General features: G+C 43.2%; 1 protein-coding gene across 1 annotated transcript in view; it reads right to left on the bottom strand.

Annotated features, from left to right (window-relative positions):
• Positions 1 to 397: 397 nt before the first annotated feature.
• Positions 398 to 23,243, bottom strand: part of MUC2 (mucin 2, oligomeric mucus/gel-forming) — a 65,255-nt gene continuing 42,409 nt past the window's right edge. Inside the window, exons 31-49 of the mRNA XM_074998549.1 lie at positions 22,966 to 22,995; positions 17,922 to 21,067; positions 15,760 to 15,928; positions 12,956 to 13,203; positions 11,762 to 11,945; positions 11,408 to 11,609; positions 10,602 to 10,780; positions 9,858 to 9,927; positions 9,061 to 9,161; positions 8,890 to 8,921; positions 8,394 to 8,574; positions 8,080 to 8,184; positions 7,420 to 7,460; positions 6,685 to 6,804; positions 6,063 to 6,161; positions 5,271 to 5,399; positions 3,238 to 3,277; positions 2,054 to 2,183; positions 398 to 662 (exon numbers count right to left, since the gene is read on the bottom strand). Coding sequence (XP_074854650.1) covers positions 398 to 662; positions 2,054 to 2,183; positions 3,238 to 3,277; positions 5,271 to 5,399; positions 6,063 to 6,161; positions 6,685 to 6,804; positions 7,420 to 7,460; positions 8,080 to 8,184; positions 8,394 to 8,574; positions 8,890 to 8,921; positions 9,061 to 9,161; positions 9,858 to 9,927; positions 10,602 to 10,780; positions 11,408 to 11,609; positions 11,762 to 11,945; positions 12,956 to 13,203; positions 15,760 to 15,928; positions 17,922 to 21,067; positions 22,966 to 22,995 — 5,471 coding nt within the window. The remainder of the gene's footprint in view (positions 663 to 2,053; positions 2,184 to 3,237; positions 3,278 to 5,270; positions 5,400 to 6,062; positions 6,162 to 6,684; positions 6,805 to 7,419; positions 7,461 to 8,079; positions 8,185 to 8,393; positions 8,575 to 8,889; positions 8,922 to 9,060; positions 9,162 to 9,857; positions 9,928 to 10,601; positions 10,781 to 11,407; positions 11,610 to 11,761; positions 11,946 to 12,955; positions 13,204 to 15,759; positions 15,929 to 17,921; positions 21,068 to 22,965; positions 22,996 to 23,243) is intronic.

The raw sequence follows: 23,243 nt of genomic DNA on the forward strand, positions 1-23,243 counted from the left end.
GACACAGCCTTAGAGAGCCAAAAATAGTTATTTAGTGAAGTTCCAGCTATTCTAAGTTAATTGCTTAGGCTTGGGACAGATGTTGTTTCCCTTTCAAACTCTGAAAACTCACATGTGCAAATGAATAAACACAAAGAGCTCTCACTTCTGAAATATGTCTTTAATCATTTAAAGCAAAAGAAACTAATTTAAAACCAATTGAAAGAGACTTTGTGACTAAAAGAAACATTTCTCTTTTTGTACACAAATAAATAGAACGCAGTTAAAAATAATCAGAGAGGACACAGCAGAGGAAGAAGTGGGAAAAAGGCAAAGAACTGAATTATTCTTGGAAGATGAAATTGGTGCATAAAGTCTCCTTGTACTTTTTTCCATGTGCCATTACTTTTCTCCCCCTTCATTTCAATATTCTCTGAATGGCCCGCTTAACACGCTGGATGGCACCATCTTCTTCGCTCTTGGTCTCTTCCGAACTCTTGGAGGTTTCTGTGGAGCTGGGTGCTTGGCACTCAGTGTTGAGACATTCACAGCGGTCCACGTGCAGGTATGTGTACGTCAGAGATTTCCCGTTGGGGCACTGCAGTTGAATTGTCTTCTTTGTAGTTGCTGCATCCCTGCAGCAGGTACACTTGTGCTCCATGGAGTTGGCTTCAGCCGAGTATCTGTTTGATAGCACAGATAAAAGCACTGTTACACTATTCTGTAAGCAGGCATGCAGGATTGGACTCACAATCCTGGGTTTGGCAGGCCATTGCTCAAACCACTGAGCTACCCCTCCCCAACTGTGATGTAACCAGCTGTAGTATAAGCCTCCTGGAACCATCCTGGAACAAAACCAGCCCTGAGCAGCCTGTAAGGATCAGTCTAGCTTATACTGCGAACTCTTTGAGTTGAGGCCATCTTTTCATCATGTTTATATTCATGGGGCCAGATTAAAGCCATTGCCCAAGCTAGAACCAGATGGAGGAGCTTTGTGGATGACCTATGCCTCACTTGGGGTTCACAGGTTTAACTAACTATATACTGTGGCTACCCCAAAGGGACTCTGATATGGGCCAGTTAGCAGTGTACCATGCAAGCTGAGTGCTTGAGCAGCCGCCCAGAAGAGATTTAAATGCTGCCCAGATGATTAGCAAAGCACCTACAGCCAGCAGCATGTGTTTCAATTGGTGGAGTACTTCTGCAGATGTCTTGGTGCACATAACAAAATTTACTCTGCAACATGTATGGGAAAAATAGAGGGAGTACTGCCAGTTGGTACTGCAACAAACCAAATAAATAGCCCCCATGAGGAATGTATGATTTGCTTTCCATGTTGAGAAAAAATGGCTTTTCCTCCAGAGCATTGTTTTCCATGAGAGGCTGCAAATGATCTTTTCACAGGAAAATTAGAGATAGGTTTAATTTGTCAGATGGTGTTCAGCACCTATATTCGTATTTTCACATTTAAGCAGCTGTACCCTCTGGTTTCTTCAAAGTTCTCTGATGATTCCAGGGCAATGATAGCGACTTCATTACCTTGGGCATCACAAACAGCCCTTGAACACACACTTTTTCCAGTTCTTTGCCACACAAGAGTCTCCCTCTGAATCCTTTTTACAAAGTGGATTTAAATAAGGTGCATCTCTCTTTTTCCTCCTCCCTTTATATTTGCACCATTAGAATGTAGTCTCTCTGCTTGTGAAGTTCAGAAGTGGCTACTGCTTGGGTATTTCCTGTAATAGGAACGAACTCAGTGCAGCTTACCCAAGTTGCTCTAATGTCAGTGACAAGCAAGGCAGCTCTTGCTTTGTCAGCACTAAGGAATCAGTGCAACTCTTTGGAACCAAAGATACAGACCCAGGCGTCCCTTTTGTTTTGACTTTATTACTAAGATGAATCAGCCTTCAGCCACTCTCACCAAACCAATTACAAATGTCAGTGCTTGTGAGACTGGGAGGTGAGCCATTTCTAGGTTTTGCACCATTCTTCAGGCTGGCTACTCTCCCTTTTCTAGAAACAGTCTACATGCCAAATAAATTAAGTGTCTCCTGATCTGAGTCACTTTACTTACATTGAGAAGGTTCCGCATGATCCTTCACATTGAGTCTGAATGACCTTATCCACTGAACGGCAGCCCTGGTGGGTGACATAGTCCACGATGTGGGTGACAGAACATGGTGATGGGGTATCCTGAGTTATGCCTGTGAGCAAAATGAATGGCAAAGCCCTTCAATCAGATAACTTCAAAAGCAACATGCTGCTTCATCACAGGCCGTGAATCACTGATGCTTTGAAATAACCTCAGTTCAAAACACAAAGTAGTCAGAAAGGTCCAGCCCTTTAGTGCTCAGCTTTACCATCAGTTTTAGCTTTCTGTTGATGGCCTGGAGAGCAAACTATATACTGGACACATCCCTTACGGGAGTGCTGAATGGCAAAGGAAGTTAAACAAGTGAGGAAGAAAGAGAATGGCTCAGCTGGCATATATTATTTAGCTTTATACAGAATCAAATCGTCTAAGAATGTTTGAGGGGCTGTGGAGGGAAAAGTGAAAGACTTACTACATCAAAACAATTAGTTGCTATCAATGCTACTCCTGTCCAAATCACTGCTAAAGTATCTGTTTTACCGCACTACAAATAGTAGCCAATTATTAGAAACATTTCAAATAAACTGGGGGAGAGAATTTAACATACCCTTCAAACTCAAACTCCAGGCCCAAAAAAAACTCAAAAAACCCTCTTGTTATTTTTATTTATATACTTCTATGGCCTATTTCTTTGTGTTTATGCACAAAGCACAGCAATTCAGAAGGAACTTGCAGAAATATATATATATATATATTTCTGCATTTCTGCAAGTTCCTTCTGAATATATATACAAGTGACATGTCTTTCAATGCCAGAGGCTTAGCTCTTTCACATCTCTAAACGCACTTGTGTGACAAAACACCCACCACAGCAGTGTCGACTGACTAATAAAACCAAACTTTGCTATGTGGCCACATGCTCAGCCAAGGCTTTTTCTGCATTAATATTTACTCCTTGGATTAGAGTGAAAGAAGCTTGAGGCAGAATCAGTGTCTGACTTTATTCTGAGCCTGGTTTACGCACTCCACAAAATAGTATGAATATATCTGCATCTTTTTAAATTAATATATTTTAGCAATATTCTTTAGAGAGGAAAATTCCTCATTTTTTAAAAAAAGTACTTTGTTTTGTGGTCAGTATATGAACACTTGTTAATTATACTCACATGTTTTACAGCAACCATTAGGTAGCAGTGTGATAGTGCCCTGCAAAAAATCAGAAAAAATTTACTATCTGTATTTTGAAATTTTATTATTTGCATGCATAGTGGAGGAAAATAATTTGTTCCACAGCAGAACTCCTGGTTGAAATTGTGTGGCCTGTATTATGCAGGTTGTCACACTGGATGATCGTGATGGTCCTTTCTACCCTTAATATCCATAAATGCACAATGGATTCTGTTATTGTGACATATAATGGTCACCACTTACAAATTACTGTTCAACATGAATTTCACAATGTTGTATCTGACAAAACTGCAATATTTTTTGATACTTTCATTAGGACATAGTAGCCATGTCCACACATGCACACTACTTCGAAGTAGCGGCACTAACTTCGAAATAGCGCCCGTCACGGCTACACGTGTTGGGCGCTATTTCGATGTTAACATCAACGTTAGGCGGTGAGACGTTGAAGCCGCTAACCCCATGAGGGGATGGGAATAGCGCCCTACTTCGAAGTTGAACGTCAAAGTAGGGCACGTGTAGACGATACGCGTCCCGCAACATCGAAATAGCAGGGTCCGCCATGGTGGCCATCAGCCGAGGGGTTGAGAGACGCTCTCTTTCTCCAGCCCCTGCAGGGCTTTATGGTCACCATGTGCAGCAGCCCTTAGCCCAGGGCTTCTGGCTGCTGCTGCTGCAGCTGGGGATCCATGCTGCATGCACAGGGTCTGCAACCAGTTGTCGGCTCTGTGGATCTTGTGTTGTTTAGTGCAACTGTGTCTGAGAGGGGCCCTTTAAGGGAGCGGCTTGCTGTTGAGTCCGCCCTGTGACCCTGTCTGCAGCTGTGCCTGGCACCCTTATTTCGATGTGTGCTACTTTGGCGTGTAGATGTTCCCTCGCAGGGCCTATTTCGATGTGGTGCTGCGCAACGTCGATGTTGAATGTCGACGTTGCCAGCCCTGGAGGACGTGTAGACGTTATTCATCGAAATAGCCTATTTCGATGTCGCTACATCGAAATAAGCTACTTCGATGTAGGCTTCACGTGTAGACGTAGCTAGTGTGATGTAACCCTTTTTTTACTGCAGCTACTGTATCTACAGGACATTCATGAAAATATTCTGGCTCTTACAAAAAGTATCCTGCAGATTACATTGTGTCAGGACATTATAGCTCACTACTAGTCATGGGACACTAATTACCCACTACAAACCTCAGAACCCATGTACAAATATGTCGTGCAGTTGAACGTCTGTGTTCTGGGACAGCAACATCTGTGGTCTGGTAGGACTATGGATATTGCTGGACCAGAATGCCAACAGGGCTGGGAGTCAGGGCTGGCTGAGAATTCAACAAGAGAGGGGCTGGTGGCCAGGACAGCAGCTGGGAGCCAGCAGCCAGCTGTGGGGCTCAGCCAGTCGCCAGGAGCCTGGCCAGAACTGGGAGCACAGCTGTGCTGCGAGCACAGGTGAGCTAGCAAGCCAGTGGCAGGACAGCCAGCAGCTAGGAGACTGGCCAGGGCTGGCAGAGGTGTTGGCAGCTGAGAGGGGAATCTGGCCAAGTGGCTAATGACCCCCCAGGAATGCCCAGAGGCCAGCTGCAGAGGGGCCAGCATTGATGTCCTGTCATCCAGCAAATTCCTTTGTTCAAAGGTGCCAGACCAGAGAAGTCCAACTGGATATGCACCATATGTCCCTTTTGTCAGCTGGAAGAGTGCTGCAAGAAAATTAGTACAAACAAAAAATATCATAACAAGGGCTTAAATTCTTATATTCTATTTCCTAGAGCCCCTCCATGGCCCTCCCCTTTTGGGGATCTGGGGTTCAGCCCCACAGGACACACCAAGGCATGTCCCACAGGTATAAGAATATTTACTAGAGTTCTACTCCAGACATCTCCGGCTGAATTTGAGCCCAAATAATAACCGTCATAGCAAGACCTCTGCCCAGGACCTCTTTTGATAATAAGATAGCTGGACCAAACTAACATGCACTGTGAAAAGGAATGAGGGTGAATGTCCAAAATCTACTTACAGGTTTACAATTATGCTCATTGAAGGCTGGGCAGCTGATCTGTGAGGTAGAGGAGATGAGCTGTCCTTTGATTGACACACAGCTGTAAATGGTGCAGTTGTCGTTTGGATCATTTTCCATTTGATTAGGCTGAATACAGAAAGGAAATGTCACATACACAAAAACATTCAGAAGGGGCTTAGATAGAAGTCCTCCTATTCACTGACAAGGACTCTTCTCACTTCCCAGCATAAATATATTAAACTAGTAACTGCTTTGGTGAGAAGGGTAGTAACTATACTGGGAGGGTCCTCTGGGGGAAGGGTATCTTTTGAATTTCCATGGGAAATAAAACTCCCTCTGTGGGACCAAGTGATCCCAAGTCAAGGACAAATAACTGGGTGACATTTTGATTAGGAATGGGAAAACTGGTAGATATTAAATAGGAACAGCCTTTAACTCAAAAAGAGCAAAATAACTGAATTATGTCCAAGTTTTTTCTGCCACCTTTCCACTTCTTGGTGAGAAAACTTCAAGAAAACTCTTCTCTTGTTTATCAGATACTAGAAAGAACCTTGTGTGAAACCCTGATATCATAAAAGCTCCTGCCTATCAGAACCCCAGATCAGAGAAATTCAAATATTTTCTTTTGAATGAGCAGCTGAATTTTCAAATGCACACTTGAACTTCAGCACCAAAATTTTCCTTTCCCCCATCATTAACTGCCAGGTATTCTCTCCCAGAGAACACTTAGAAGAATACAGTAGGAATGCTACAAGTCTGATACACTGCTAAGAATAGCAGGACACTTACACTCAAGATGAGGATAGCGCTGTGTTCCCTATTGATAATACATTTGGTCTGCACACATTTTGGACAGCATTCTCCTTTCACATCTTTAGGTTCATATCCCTGTGAATTAAAGAAAAGCAGTAGGTTAAAAGTGTCCTTCAGACAAAAATGAAAATGTAGTAATCAGATTGTAATCAAACGTAAACAGATTAAGGCTTTCTGTGAAAACTCAGCTACATAGCAGCACTCCTTATGGTTTTAATGATACTCTAAATCCGTTTCTTTTTGTAGTAGAGGGAGATCACCAGGTGAAGAGAAAAGGTGATAATGAAAGCAGACAATAAATGGAGGCAACAAAGGTATTCTAATAATGACATAGTGCTCAGATATGACTTTCTCTACAAAGCATTTTTAAAGACTCATTAGTTAATCCTCACAATGTAACTGTGATGCTCATAAGTATTTCTATTGTCATTGTTATGATGAAGAAAATGGATTGCCCAAGATGATCCAGTGTCAGAGCTGAACTTAGGACGTACAGATTCATGGCTCCCACTCTTTTGCTTAGAATCTCTCTCTCTCTCAGGGCTACTTTTCAAGAAAATGTGCATGAACAGATTTGTTTAAAAATCTGAGTACTTACTGGAGGGCAATTCGTATTGCATGGAATGCGCTGACATGAGATGGCATTCAGACCAGAACTGTCTGAATTCTTAGTGCATGTACAATTCTGGCACTTTTCACCAAGGACCGGGGAACCAGGCTAGATTTAAAAATAATAGTTCTAGCATTAGCAAGGCATGAAGTGCATGAGAGACATATTACTAATATCCATTACTCCCTCCCCATTCCCCAGCTGACAGCCTAACATCCACTAGGGAAAAATGTCACAGATATCTAGAGGACAAATATTCATCTCATGTATTACTATGCATATGAAGCTGGTGATTTAATACCTGCCTGTATTAAATAAATAAAATAATTACTGGAGCCAATAGAATTAGGGTGTGTAAGTCAGTACTGAACGTGGCCCTGACCCACTCCTTTTCATTTGTGATAGTGAAGCTTCAACACAGTACAGCAAAGTGCTGAGAATAAATGTACATTGACTTTTTAGGGATATGTACATTGGATATCCAAAACAAATCTTTACAGTCACAATGCTGCTGCTTAGGGTGCTTCATTCTCTCTCACATGCAGGAACTTTGTCGGAAAAGTATAAGACATGGTGTAACAACTAAACCCCTGGCTGCAGTTTGGTGAGTGTCTAAAGGTGAATTGTACCAAATACAAAAAGCCTCAAAGCCCTTAGTTGAAGGATGCTCTTGGGACTCACATTTCATTCACAAGCCCTTCTGATGAAGAAACAGAAACTTACCAAGTATTCAGCATTCTGGTGCACACAGACCTTCTTGGGAACTGTGAAATAAGGCAGAAGTGGTGTGGTTATACATGCACAGAAAGTGCCAGATTTTATTATCCCAGTCATACAAATTTCTTTGACAAATAACCACAACACAAATGTTCAAAAGTGTTACCCAGATTCTCTTTTTTGCAATGGAAATTGTGCGATATGCAGACACAAATGTTGCAAAGTACAATCTGCACCCATAAAAGAGCATGCCTATCTGGTCTAAATACCTGTATTCCAGATTTTATAGCCCAGGATGTCCACTGCTCAGTTGCAAACTGTTTCCTGCTGTGTTTATGGGGAATGATCCAGGAATCATCTGCCTTTGCTATCACTAAAGTCCATAGGGATAATTTCTTATGGGAGGACTGGAGTCCTGGTCAACAATTCTATTAGTCTCGCACAGTCATATAACTAGCCATATTTGACCTGACCAGGGTGAGCTTAGACCTCATCCACCTTACACCACCATTTTCTCAGTTACTACCTGGGCTTGCCCATGATAGCATCCTAGAAGCTAAGCCTGGTTTTGTTGTTTTCTCCTTCAAATGAGCAGCCTACCAACTTAAACACTCTAGCATGTAAAATGTAATACTGACTATTCTTATATATTTAAAATTGACTCACCGCATTTATACTCAGGGCAGCACTTGCCAAGAGGAATGTTGGAAATGAGTTCGTAACCCAGTGCACATTTTGGAGGGATGGTTGTGCAAAAGCTCACATTGCACCCTGCAAATGGAAAAAGCCAAGAGAAATGTAAAGTAACTGTTACAGAGAGCAATATGCCACTTAGCAGGGTTCGGCCTAAGCTCTTAGCAAGCCTGGGTTTCCTCAAGTAATCTCAATCAATTCAGCACAAATGAGTAATTCAACTGCTATAGCAAAAGAAAGTTTGAGGGGCGGTGATGTGCTGTAAATGAAGAAAAGGGGGAACTTACTGCAGGAAGTTGTGTTGCAGCAGATGTTGTCAGGACTGACTTCAATAACCTCGTAAAAGCCTTCATCAGAGCAGCTTGGCTTAGTTGTTTGGTTTGAACATTGGAGGGGCTCACATTTAATGCCACTTCCACCCTCCAGGCATATGCAGTTCTTACAATCAAACTCAAAACGTTCCCCAAACTGTCATTAAAGAAAGAGAAGAAAGCAACTGAATGAATAGCGTAAGCAGCTGAACATGTTTGTGTGTTAAGAGGGAGAAGAGTGGAATTATAAATTAACTATTTTGTAGTCTGGAGGCTGATTATCAGGAGCTGTCTAAAGATAAAATCTCCCACTAACGTGTAACTCAAACTAAGATAAATATAAATCAATTGTTTTCAAAATTCCACTCGCCTACCAAATAAGTGTGTGCATGAAAACCTGGAATTCTCTACAAGACAAGGCTGTTTTGGAAGAGACACAAAATATTTACAATAGGACAAAAAAGTATCATACCTCTCTGGGTTTATTATCTGGTCCAACGCACCCTGTAAATCAAGCAAAATAAATCTGTCTTTTATCACTGATACCATCACAGGTAGCCAGATTCAGAACTATATCATATACATGATCTGGCAACAACAAAAAGGAAATGCACATGCATTTCAAGAGGGCAACCCAACCTACCACAGATTTCCACACAGACATCCACACCACCACCATATGGCATTGTTCCATCTGGACAGAAGCAACCTTCCACGTAACTGGTTTGGTTTTGTGCAATTTCACTATAGAAAAAAAAATCAAAGACCACCATCTTCAATTACAGACACGTAGGGGCAGATTGACAAAATATATTTAACCCAAAAAGATATGGGGAAAAGAAATTGCATATTTCCTAATAAAAGGAAATTTTTCTTCACACAGCGCACAGTCAACCTGTGGAACTCCTTGCCCGAGGAGGCTGTGAAGGCCAGGACTCTATTAGGGTTTAAAAAAGAGCTTGATAAATTTTTGCAGGTCAGGTCCATAAATGGCTATTAGCCAGGGATAAAGTATGGTGCCCTAGCCTTCATAACAAGGGCAGGAGATGGATGGCAGGAGATAAATCACTTGTCTTCTGTTCTCCTTCTCTGGGGCACCTGGCATTGGCCACCGTCGGCAGATGGGATGCTGGGCTTGATGGACCTTTGGTCTGACCCAGTATGGCCATTCTTATGTTCTTATGTTCTTATGTGAAATTTACAGATATAAATCATTCTGATTCTAATCTGAGTTTATTTCACTATATAGTGTTTGATTCAACGTATGAGAGGTGCAGTAACAGAACACTAGGCCAGATACAATGGCAATCAGTTAAGCACTGTCTCACAGATTTCTATTTTAAATCAAGATTGTTAAATCTGATGTTCCTTATTTCTCTGTGGATTATATATCACTGGCTAGTTGCACTGGACCTGGCTGCCAGGAAAGTAACTATTTACCTTGACTTGCAGGTCACCTCTTCAGCAGGACCACATGCTTTGTACACTTTGTGTGATGGGCACGTGATATCTTGAATGGAAAAGATACAAAGAAAGAAATATTTCAGCCACATCATAATAAGCAGCTCATTAAGTTTATACCTTTGGCCATCTTCAGACAAACATTGGAAAAAGTACATTTTAAAATGTGCCAGACTCATGCAGTAACATTGAAGATATGACCGAGAACCATAAGTCCCAGGAAACTCAGACTTAAAAGGGAAAAAAACTGTCTTTTGACCCTTTCCCCAAGTACAGAGGCATTGCAGGGTCTCTTCCTTGTAGCTGATTTTACATAAAGTAACATACAAAGCAACATCCCATCCTGTTGTGCAGGTAAGGGCAGGATTTGAACGTCTGAATACAAATACTTCTACTTGCTGGGGTTTCTTAGGGCCAAATGTTCAAAGATGGGAATGTCCCTCACTGCACCAGCAAAAACAAATTTGTATCCCACTAAATAAATAGGTGTACTTGCAGATACAGAGTGTTTCAGGCACTATGAGTACACATGCATTTTTACAGGCTCATCTATTTCCCCCACTTTTGAAGTCCAGCCTGTAAGATTATGTCAATAAAACTTTTCAGGTTTATTACAGTCCTTGGAGTCTTGGAGAGCCAAGTAGCTCACAAACAGAAGGGGAAGTGAAATAGACCTTACAGCTAATTGTTTAAATTAAATGGCAGAAAAATGTTTCTACGTACTGCAGGTACCACGGGTCTGGCCTCTCCAATCAACACAGACACCCTGGTCAGCACAGACAGAAGCATAGCTTTGCAAACTTGCGCACTCCAGTGAAGAGCTGGGAACATAGCAGCTGTCGAAAATGCAGGCTTCATAGTAGTGTCGATAGTCAACAACACTGTGGCACTTCTCAAAGACTCTAGGAGCAAAAACATGTATCATTAATAGTGGCTGGATGATTTGTGCTCAGTTTGTGGAGCTGTGTGCCATATTTTAGCATGATGTTTCACAGGGAGAACTGAATGGGACTCATCAATGATAGATCAACAGTTCACAGGCATACAGCCTTCCAACACAGAGAGACCTTAACCTTTAGACTACTTCTCTCTCCAAAATAGTGTCCCATCTAGTAGCTGGAGGAACATAATTGAATGACACCATGAATTAGAGTTGTTAATAAAAACTTGGCTTGAAATTTCCCCTCTTTGAAGCCACACTGTGAAACACAAGCATGAGATCTTTCCAGGATTGTTAGGGGACCTATGTCTACTCCTGAGAGAGCAGAGTAGAAGAGTGAAGTGAAAAGAACCAGAGAAGGTCAACAGAGCCCAGAAGAGTCCGAGAGGGCCAAAGAACCTTTAAGGAGCCTGAAAGGCTGTGAAGAAGTTGCAAAGAGTAAGGTAGAACAGGAGGGAAGCTAGAGAGAATGGAAGAGAGGGAAGGAGCAGAAGCAGCTACAAGGAATGATGAAGCCACACCAAACTTGCATTTCAGATTGCCACTGAATTCCAGACTTAAAAGTCTGTACAGCTCCTGGTGTATTTACCTTCCTTTAATGAGCTCACAGAGATAAGATGGCTTGCAGTTTGGTGGAGGGACAGTAGGGGGCTTTGCATTAGGCCCAGGTAGAGAGCAGTGTGGCTTGCTGGGGTCATTTATCACCCAATGATCTGCCATGCTTTCACAGTTATCGATGATCTTTCCATCTGGTAACAGGCAGTCATCTGCTGTGGTGTTGGTACAAGTCCCTAAAATTGGCAAGAGGAAGAATTCACACACGAATCTTTACTATCATGTAACTGCATCCATCACAAAGAAACAGCAACAAGTCTCTCTTACTGCCACAGCATTCATGTAACTTTTTGCATTTCATTCTGAAAGTAGAAAAATGGATTCTCACCGCACTGTCCTTGCGTGTTGTTGCCAAACAGCCGGTAGGGCAATCTAATTGAGAAAGCCAACCCATTGTAGGTTACATTTACGTCAAGTCTATTAATTTCCACTATGTGATTTATGCCTGACTTATGGACTTTCACGCCGTATTTTTCATAAGGTGTAGCCACTTCCTGATCGTTTACCGTCACCTAATGAGTAAAGGAAAATGGAAAAGGGACATACATTTTGAATGATGTTTACAAAAACAATCGATTAATCATTAACTTGCATTTGAGATACAGTATAAAGAAAAGAAGAAAAATAATAATGTTTTTATGTCTGTAAGCTTCCTGGCTTACTATTTATGATATGCTGTATTTTTCTAGGCAAGTGACTGAAATGCTGAACTCCCTCTCTAAGGAGCAGCAAACTGGCACTTCAGCTTGGGGCTGCATTTTCAAAATTTTGGAGAAATGACGATGGAACTCTGAATACAGCCCCTGCTAAATGCAACAGGAAATGCATGTCTCATTTCCAGTGCCCCTGAGCTGAAATTCTCTTTCTATCCACAAAATACATCAGAGAAAGTGAATCCTTTGAGCTATATTTACTTTTACCAAGTCATTGCCTAGCTGAGAATATATTTTAGAAACCTATTGGTCTACCACTTCGATTCCCGTCTCTAATTCAAATGTAGTTAAAGTGGTCTGCGTACCACTACGTGGGACCGTTAACCACACATAGGTCTGTGGGTTACATAGTCTCTTGTGCAACCCCTAAAATGATCTCCTGCCATCCCTCAATCACTCATTCAATCCTGCTTTACAAGGGCTTTGGAAACCATGTGGTATACTACAACATTTATTTCTTTAGGCTGTTATCCGCATTAAACTCCTTAAAATTCATACTATAAGATTGCATTTTCTACTGTCAGCTAAGATGGACTGTTCCATAGGCCATGTTTTAGAGGGTCAGGGGATTGTAAAGATCTGAGGGGAAGGTCTCTTTCTATGTGCAGGTGAAGTGCTGTTCTGATAAAACCCCTTTATAGCAACCCACAGGACAATTATTCCATGTAGCTAACATTGCAGCCCAAGTTATCAGGTTTGAATGCCATTGGCTTACACGGACATTAATCTGATTAAGTGAGGGCAAGTATCGCTGCATATTGTTACCATTCTGAGCAAATACATTTGCTTGATTAGTCACTTTCCGATACCTTCACTTGGAGAGGAAGCATTCTCAGCGTCTGTATGCGCACTTCCTGGGTCTCGTGTTTCACAATGAGTGTGCGTGGACAGGACACTCTGTCCCGTGCATCACAGTGATAGTTGTCAATGTAGACCCCAAAGTTGTCAATCTTTTTGTGAATTTCTTCCACCAGGACATATGTACAATTTCCTTGGTAGCTATAGTACTGTCCATCAAATGTCACATAATGTGGGTCTCCCCAGCCAGTGCAATAGCCTGTCAAGAGATTGAGAGTTAGTTTAGCTGCATGTGGTAACTTATATAAGCAGAGCTAGACAATGACTAAGGGTTTTAGTAAATGGAAGATGAATTTACCCTATTAGAATTGTCATAAAATAAAACTGAGAGAACCTGAATGAACTACATGTAAGGCTCACAGAACCAGGAGAAATTGAACCTGCAAGCATAGATGGTAAAGGCCTGTGCTCTACCACATGAGCTAAAGGCTCTCTGCCTCTCAGCCAAGGCTGCAAAGCAGAGACTTCACTCTGCCTAGTACAGGGTCTCAGTGCCTCTGGGATTACATATAGATAAGTAAAGAGAATTAATCTAAAATCTTAATTGGACCCAGACAGAAATTCTTGTCATATTTAGAAGCACTTGTTTCTAAGTTTCTATGTTCCATTTCCTGGCTCTTCAAATTTCAGCTGGGACATCAAACAGAAATACCAAAAATTCTCTGAAAAAGGCTGTTCTTGTGCTATCTATGAGTTAAAACCAAGTAAATGCCATTAGTCTCATAAATAGGCCTGTGCTTGTGAGAGCTCCAGCCAAGTTTCTGGGTCAAAGAGTTCAAGATCATTTCATGCAGCTGCCTCAGAATCCAAATTTAGCAGCTTAGGCCCATCTTTAATGCAATCATATAGGGCCACATTCCATCACTCTTCTTCTGCCATGTGTAGGGTGATCATCCATCCCACATTAGGTGGGACAGTTCAGTATTTGGGATGCCAAAAAGGTCTCTGTACTTATTTTTAAAAAGGGACTAATTGTCCCATATTTGGGCTGTCCTCCTCCCCCACCTCCTGCTGACCTTTTCTACCAGCTGCTGGCGGAAGTCACTTCCCTGAGCCTTGGAGAATCAGGGGGAGCACAGGTGGCTGCTGCTTCCCTGGTACTGTGGGAGAGGGCCAGCAGCTTCCACTTCCCTGGGGCTCCCAGGACAGGATGGCAGCTGCTGCTTCCCCAGGCTCCCAGGGAGCGCCAGCAGCTGCCACCTCCTTCCAAGCTCCTGGGGGCTTGGCAGAGGCAGGAGGAGACACCCCTCTCTCCTGTAATTCCCTGTTCTGTATTTGGGACAGGGAGATATGGTCGCCCTAGCCATGTAGTACTTTACTATGGCCGTGTCTACATAAGTCCAAAACTTCGAAATGGCCATGCAAATGGCCATTTTGAAGTTTACTAATGAAGCGCTGAAATGCATATTCAGTGCCTCACTAGAATGCCGGCAGCCACGGCACCTCGAAATTGATGAGGTTCACCACTGTGCGGCTTGTCCAGATGGGGCTCCTTTGCGAAGGACCCCGGCAACTTCGAAATCCCCTTATTCCTATCTGCTGTTAGGAATAAGGGGATTTCAAAGTTGCTGGGGTCCTTTCAAAAAGGAGCCCTGTCTGGATGAGACGCGCAGCAGCGAGCTGTGTCGATTTTGAGGTGCCGCGGCAGCTGGCATTCTAATGAGGCGCTGAATATGTATGTCAGCACTTCATTAGTAAACTTCGAAATGGCCATTTGCATGTGTATGGCCATTTCGAAGTTTTGGGCTAGTGTAGACGTAGCCTATGAATGACTGCAAAGGGATTACTTGTTCACTGAGCTGCCAGTTGACACAAGTACCTAAGTGGAAGGCCTGTACAGATTGTATCAGGCCTGTATAGATTACATCATACAGAAGAAAAATGCCAGAACCAAACAATTGGAAGAATACACATGAATTCTTTTCATTGTTAACCAAAATTCATTTCAAGGGTTCACTCATACTAACTTATAAGGCTGCATCTATACTACCTCTCCCTTTCAGAAAGGGCATGTAAATACAGCCAAACTAAAATGCAAATAGTCCTAATCTGCATATTCAGTACCTCGTTTGCATAATGTGGCCACTCGCTGTTCCAAAAGAACTGCTTTTGAAATGCAAAATGGACATGTACACGGGGTTCCTTTAAAAGGAAGCCCAGACTTTGAAAGCTCCCTTCTTCCTGAAAAAAAATTAGGAAGAAGCGTGCTTTTGAAAGTGTGGCTTCCTTTTGAAGGAACCCATCTACACATCTGTTTTGCATTTCAAAAGCAACTCTTCTGGAATGGCAAGTGGCCATTACTATGCAAATGAGTTACTGAATATGCAAATTAGCACCTCTTTTGCATTTTCAATTGGCTGCTTTTACATGCCTCTTCCAAAAGGAGGGGGTAAGTGAATAATTCAAATAAATGAATAAAATAAAAGCTAAAATGAAAGATTGAAGAATACAGCATCCTGCAACATACTGTTAAAAGCAAGTTTTGTTACAAAGCTAGGTTGAAACCCATGACTAAGCTAATAAGCGGTGCTACAGTTAAGATTGTATTACATAGTTAGTGATATGAGGGGTTAAACTTGCACAGCACTTGTCCTTATGACAACACTGATGAAGTGGGTCTGTCCCATGAAAGCTCATCACTGTATAAATCATTTTGTTAGTCGTTAAAGCACTACATTTCTGCTGCTTTGTTTTACTGAAGCTCTTGTTACTCTTATTGGTGGAAATAAGAATACCCCTCAAAGTATACACTCACAGTCACACTCCCAGTGCCAACAGCATTCACCCTGCACCAGTACAGGAGCGAGCCCATTGGTACAATTGGGCTTTGGCGGAAGTTCGCATACTGTTGTGACCAACTCCCATCTGTTGTTCGAAACGCATATTAAATGTGTGCAGTTACATGGCCAGTAGCTTTCACCTGGCTGGATTTAAGACAGAAGGAGGGGAAAAAAAAGTCAGGTCTCCAGTGAAGCAATAAAACTAATAAAGCAAATAGTGGATTTCTGGAGATTTTACACAGCTTTACATTGCCAACATCTTTATTCCAAAGAAGTATTTGAAAGTGAAAATAAAGCACTACATTCAGCACTGTCATCAGTCAGGGTCTGTAAAAAGAGATCTTTGTGTTGATAATTATTAACTTTAAAGGATTTATTATAAGCATGATGCCAGTCACCATGGACTTGTTCTGATTTTCGTTCATTGGTCACGGTGTAAAATGGCAGCTGCAGCAGAGCTGTTGATTACTAATAGGCTTTTTGGAAATTTTATTACCATTCAGACAATAGATGGGTCCAAATTTATTTCCTATGACACATTTCCAATGGAAAAAAATAAAGATGCAGGTGAATATGTCAGGCTGGGATAAACTATGTGCACTTTAATAAGTGTTTAGTTCCTTAATTCCAACCCTGTACTGTAAGAAGTAAATGCACCTTTTCAGAGCATTTCAAGAGATGCTGACAAAGTTAGTTTGATTTCAGCTCCGCTTGCTATCCCTGGCTTCAGAAGTCTGCTCATCAGAGAAGTATTCCCCATGCAATCTGACGCATGTAAGGCAGAGCAGAGTACCCAGATCCCTCTTAAGTTCCATAAATGTCCCAAGTTCCTTTCCAGCTGCAACTGGTAGAGCTTACACTAGAAACATCTGTCGACAGACGTTTCTATCAGAAGAGGTTTTCTGACCAAACTTCTGTCAACAGAGTTTGGCCACGCACAAAAGCCAATTGGAAGAGCACTCCAATCTGGCAACAGAGCAGCTGGACTGACGGACGGCTCTGTGAACAAAACAGGCACCCAGAAGCACAGCAGACAGGGTCGCTCTTTGTTTTGGAGGCCCTGTCTGTCGACAAAAGACCTCACAGAGCGTCCTCATGGCTATGTTGTCAAGAAAATCTGTTGACAGCAGCCATATGCTTCATGGAGGAGAGGAAGAATGCTGCTGGTGAAAGTGATGAGTTTTGTCAGTAAACGTTGACAAAATGCATTTTATGTGTGAATGTTCCAGCAGTTTGTTCGAAGAAACCAGAATTTTGTTGGCAAAATCCACTAGTGTAATTGTAGCCAAGGGGAAAAGATTCGGGGGGGGGGGTAAGAAAACCGTTCCCAGAACAAACAGTCAAAATAGACAGGAGATCTGATCATGTAAAATGGAATCACAGTGAGACACAAAATAATTATGGCGCAACATCCTAAGATTTAATTTCCATGCATCATGATGCTTCACTGTCTGTTGCTCTCCCTGCAGACCATTTGGTGATGGTGGGGATCTCCGTCTCTCAAAGGCAGAGCGCCACTGTTTTGTAGTAAGATATTTTCAACTAGTTAGCAGAGAGCAGCCATGTGCTACAAATGGAAAAGTTATTAAGCCAAATCCAGAGAGGAGCTGAGCTATTGACTCCAGAGAGAGTTGCAGCGTTTCAGCACATTATCTATGTTCTTCAGGATAGGTACTATTAATTCTAATCAGGAATGCGGTTCATGACTGATTTGCATTTGCAGATGAGTTAATCCTTTGACACAATAATTCTGGAAAAACACTAGAAAGATCAATAGAAAGGCACAGAAGTTGGAATTTGCTGCTGGTAAGGGACTTGTTTGGTAACATTCTCACAAAACCTCCCTCACAATATGACAAAGTTCTTCACTCTGTGAAATTCCCTTGAAGAAATGCCACTTGTGAGTTTAAGTTCAGAGAATGTTATGAATGACTGAGGTACCATAATAAAGGAAAGGGCCACTGAGTGCCATGACAATTGACAAGAAATTAATATGACATAGAATGAAAAATCTTTATACACCCAGATAACAGAGGACCATTATGTTAAAGAATGAATTAAAACATCATCCAGATAGTGCATATCATAGCACAGCATGGTCTGCCTTAATAGATTTAAAAATATAAAATCAACTTACTTGAATCACAGAGTTATTAGGTAACAAACATCCAGAAGATGTAGTTGTGCTGGGGGTGGTGGTTGTGGTGGTAGGTGTTGGAGTGGTGGTGGTAGTTGTCGTCACCTCTGTGGTAGTTGTTGTTGTCTCTGTAGTAGTCGTTGTCTCTGGGGTGGTTGTCGCTGTCATGGTGATAGTGGTAGGTGTTGTTGTCTCTGGGGTGGGTGTTGGTGTGGTGGTGGTGGGGGAGATGGTAGTAGTAGTTGTCACCTCTGTGGTAGTTGTTTCTGTGGTGGTAGTCATGGTAGAAGGCGTTGTCGTCTCTGTAGTAGTCGTTGTCTCTGGGGTCGGTGTTGGTGTGGTGGTGGCAGTAGTAGTTGTCGTCAGCTCTGTGGTAGTTGTTTCTGTGGTGGTGGTGGGAGACGTTGTTGTCTCTGTAGTAGTCGTTGTCTCTGGCGTGGTTGTTGCTGTGGTGGTCGTACTAGTAGGTGGTGGTGTGGGGGTGGCAGTAGTAGTTGTCGTCAGCTCTGTGGTAGTTGTTTCTGTGGTGGTGGTGGGAGACGTTGTTGTCTCTGTAGTAGTCGTTGTCCCTGGGGTGGTTGTTGCTGTGGTGGTCGTACTAGTAGGTGGTGGTGTGGGGGTGGCAGTAGTAGTTGTCGTCAGCTCTGTGGTAGTTGTTTCTGTGGTGGTGGTGGGAGACGTTGTTGTCTCTGTAGTAGTCGTTGTCTCTGGCGTGGTTGTTGCTGTGGTGGTCGTACTAGTAGGTGGTGGTGTGGGGGTGGCAGTAGTAGTTGTCGTCAGCTCTGTGGTAGTTGTTTCTGTGGTGGTGGTGGGAGACGTTGTTGTCTCTGTAGTAGTCGTTGTCTCTGGCGTGGTTGTTGCTGTGGTGGTCGTACTAGTAGGTGGTGGTGTGGGGGTGGCAGTAGTAGTTGTCGTCAGCTCTGTGGTAGTTGTTTCTGTGGTGGTGGTGGGAGACGTTGTTGTCTCTGTAGTAGTCGTTGTCCCTGGGGTGGTTGTTGCTGTGGTGGTCGTACTAGTAGGTGGTGGTGTGGGGGTGGCAGTAGTAGTTGTCGTCAGCTCTGTGGTAGTTGTTTCTGTGGTGGTGGTGGGAGACGTTGTTGTCTCTGTAGTAGTCGTTGTCTCTGGGGTGGTTGTTGCTGTGGTGGTCGTACTAGTAGGTGGTGGTGTGGGGGTGGCAGTAGTAGTTGTCGTCAGCTCTGTGGAAGTTGTTTCTGTGGTGGTGGTGGGAGACGTTGTTGTCTCTGTAGTAGTCGTTGTCCCTGGGGTGGTTGTTGCTGTGGTGGTCGTACTAGTAGGTGGTGGTGTGGGGGTGGCAGTAGTAGTTGTCGTCAGCTCTGTGGTAGTTGTTTCTGTGGTGGTGGTGGGAGACGTTGTTGTCTCTGTAGTAGTCGTTGTCTCTGGCGTGGTTGTTGCTGTGGTGGTCGTACTAGTAGGTGGTGGTGTGGGGGTGGCAGTAGTAGTTGTCGTCAGCTCTGTGGTAGTTGTTTCTGTGGTGGTGGTGGGAGACGTTGTTGTCTCTGTAGTAGTCGTTGTCCCTGGGGTGGTTGTTGCTGTGGTGGTCGTACTAGTAGGTGGTGGTGTGGGGGTGGCAGTAGTAGTTGTCGTCAGCTCTGTGGTAGTTGTTTCTGTGGTGGTGGTGGGAGACGTTGTTGTCTCTGTAGTAGTCGTTGTCTCTGGGGTGGTTGTTGCTGTGGTGGTCGTACTAGTAGGTGGTGGTGTGGGGGTGGCAGTAGTAGTTGTCGTCAGCTCTGTGGAAGTTGTTTCTGTGGTGGTGGTGGGAGACGTTGTTGTCTCTGTAGTAGTCGTTGTCCCTGGGGTGGTTGTTGCTGTGGTGGTCGTACTAGTAGGTGGTGGTGTGGGGGTGGCAGTAGTAGTTGTCGTCAGCTCTGTGGTAGTTGTTTCTGTGGTGGTGGTGGGAGACGTTGTTGTCTCTGTAGTAGTCGTTGTCTCTGGGGTGGTTGTTGCTGTGGTGGTCGTACTAGTAGGTGGTGGTGTGGGGGTGGCAGTAGTAGTTGTCGTCAGCTCTGTGGTAGTTGTTTCTGTGGTGGTGGTGGGAGACGTTGTTGTCTCTGTAGTAGTCGTTGTCTCTGGGGTGGTTGTTGCTGGGGTGGTCGTACTAGTAGGTGGTGGTGTGGGGGTGGCAGTAGTAGTTGTCGTCAGCTCTGTGGTAGTTGTTTCTGTGGTGGTGGTGGGAGACGTTGTTGTCTCTGTAGTAGTCGTTCTCTCTGGCGTGGTTGTTACTGTGGTGGTCGTACTAGTAGGTGGTGGTGTGGGGATGGCAGTAGTAGTTGTCGTCAGCTCTGTGGTAGTTGTTTCTGTGGTGGTGGTGGGAGACGTTGTTGTCTCTGTAGTAGTCGTTGTCTCTGGGGTGGTTGTTGCTGTGGTGGTCGTACTAGTAGGTGGTGGTGTGGGGGTGGCAGTAGTAGTTGTCGTCAGCTCTGTGGTAGTTGCTTCTGTGGTGGTGGTGGGAGACGTTGTTGTCTCTGTAGTAGTCGTTGTCTCTGGCGTGGTTGTTGCTGTGGTGGTCGTACTAGTAGGTGGTGGTGTGGGGGTGGCAGTAGTAGTTGTCGTCAGCTCTGTCGTAGTTGTTTCTGTGGTGGTGGTCGGAGACGTTGTTGTCTCTGTAGTAGTCGTTGTCTCTGGGGTGGTTGTTGCTGTGGTGGTCGTAGTAGTAGGTGTTGATGTGGGGGTGGCAGTAGTAGTTGTCGTCAGCTCTGTGGTAGTTGTTTCTGTGGTGGTGGTGGGAGACGTTGTTGTCTCTGTAGTAGTCGTTGTCTCTGGGGTGGTCGTGGTAGTGGTAGGTGTTGTTGTCACTGGGGTAGTGGTCTGGGTGGTGGTGGAAGGTGTCGTTGGGGGACAATTTGGGTCGCAGCAGTAAACACGGATCTTATAATTGAGGCACACAGGCATTGGAATCATGCCTCCTGGGACTTGGTCTCTATTATTACAGATTAGCCCATTGGGAAGACTACATTGCACTTTTTGTCCTAACTCTTCAATGGTGAAATCAGGGTATTTCTCAGCTCTGCATTCAATCTCTATTGAATTGTTACATTGTGGTGGGATCTCATAATCACCATCGTCTGGGCCATATTTTGGGTAATGGTCATCAACCCAAGGTGTCCAAAAGCATGGTATGCATGTAGCTGCAAGACAACAATGGAACACAGAATTTAGAAAAAACAGCAACATGCATACTATAGTAATGACATAAAAAATGCTGAGAGTGACACACTGGATGAGCATTGGTCAAAAAAATAATTAGTGCAACCCGTAATGATTTCACAGGAGCACAACATTACGATTTCATCTATACCAGTTCATGTCACAAGTGCTTCAGTTCAAGTTAATGCCTAAAAATACAGCACAAGCTGGATCAGGCTAGAAGTGTGCTAAATAGGTGTTTCTTAGCCATAGAAAAGAGTGTAGTAGCAACAGGCACATGGAAGAAGAAAATGGAAAATGGAGCAAGATCAAATAGGCACTCTGTTCTTTATTTCACACTTTCCTGATAGGGCAAGTGGCTGGAAAAAAGCAGCTATGTCATTTTATTGCTACAATGAACTAACTATAGGATAAAGACCCAAAACTAAGTACTCCCATAAACAGTGTTGTATTCCCCAAAGTAGGCCTGTGGTGACTCATTGGCAAAGAGACTGTATCCTTCAGTAATGTGAAGGACCATGAGGCACAATGAGATATTCCAGTCTCCAGCCTCAGTCTCCAGTTGCTGTTCCAAGCATATACTGCAAATGAAGGCATTAAGTCCTACTTCACAGAGTCAAGTAGTATATATTCAAGCTCTTGTTAATTTATACTTCTTTGTGGTTGCCAGTGATGTAAATGATATGGGGGAGAGAATAGGTGATGTAATCAGAGGTGGAAAAATACCCCCAAAAAGTGACTTGAGTAAAAGTACAGCAGTTTGGGGGGTGCACTTAAGTCAATAATGTCTTTCTGGAAAACTACTTGAGTAAAAGTACACACACGTGCAAGCACACATGCGTGTACACATCACATCTTGTTTGTACTCTAGTACCCAGAAGTGAAAGCAGCTGCACTTCTACTCAAGTAATTTGGGGTACTTTTCACACCTCTGGATGTAATTATTCAATTCATTATAAAACAAATGTAATTGTAGAACCTATGTACACTACCTCCCCCCCACACATTTTCTTCTGTGGCAATAAACTGTCTGAAATGAGTATATAATTCTTTACTGCCTAGCTTTTCTCTTTTTCTTCCTTTTCCTTTGTTTTCTTCCTATTATCATGGAATCACAGAACACTAAAACTGGAAGGGACCTCGAGAGGTCATTGAGTCCAGTCCTCAGTCCTCATGGCAGGACCAAGCACTGTCTATAGCATCTCTTAGACATGTCTTGTCTAACCTACTCAAAATGTCTCCAGTGATGGGAATCTCACAACCCCTACAGGCTATTTATTCACGTGTTTAACCATCCTGACAGGAAGTTTTTTCTTATGTCCAACCTAAACCTGCTTGGCTACGTCTTAAGCCCATTGATTCTCGGCCTATCCTCAGAGTCCAAGGACAGCAATTTTTCTCCCTCTTCCTTGTAACACTCTTTTATGTACTTGAAAACCACTATCATGTGTCCTTTAAGTCTTCTCTTCTCTAAACTAAATAAGCCCAGTTCTTTCAGTCTTCCCCAACAGCTAATGTTCTCTCGACCCTTAATTATTCTTTTTCCCCTCCTCTGGACTCTATCCAATCTCTCCACATGTTTTATAAAATATGGTGTCCAGAATGGGAGACAATACTCTAATTGAGACCTAATCAACACAAAGTAGGGTGGAAGAATTACTTCTTGTGTCTTGCTCACAACACTCCTGGTAATGCATCCCAGAATCACATTTGGGTTTTTTTCTTTTGTTTTGTTTTGTTTTTGCAACAGTGTCACACTGTTGAATCATGTTTAGCTTGTGGTCCACTATGACCCCTAAACCCCTTTCTGCATAATCCTTCCTAGACAGTCACTTCCCATTATAGTCACAATGAGAGGTTTCCTTATTAAGAAACTTACTTGTTGAGCTTGAAGGCGTTGTGGTGAGAACTGCAATGGAAAAATAGTAAGCATCACTATACAGTCATAAGAGTCCCGGAGTATCAGAAAGGTAGCCGAGTTAGTCTGTATCTTCAAAAATAACAACAGGAAGTCTTGTGGCACCTTATGAGACTGACAGATATTTTGGAGCATAAGCTTTCTTGGGCAAAGACCCACTTCATCAGATGCCCCAATCATGCATCTGACAAAGTGCATCTTTGCCCATGAAAGCTTATCCTCCAAAATATCTGTTAGTC

This window comes from Carettochelys insculpta, chromosome 6, assembly GCF_033958435.1.
Source record: "Carettochelys insculpta isolate YL-2023 chromosome 6, ASM3395843v1, whole genome shotgun sequence".
NCBI classification, from domain to species: domain Eukaryota; kingdom Metazoa; phylum Chordata; order Testudines; family Carettochelyidae; genus Carettochelys; species Carettochelys insculpta.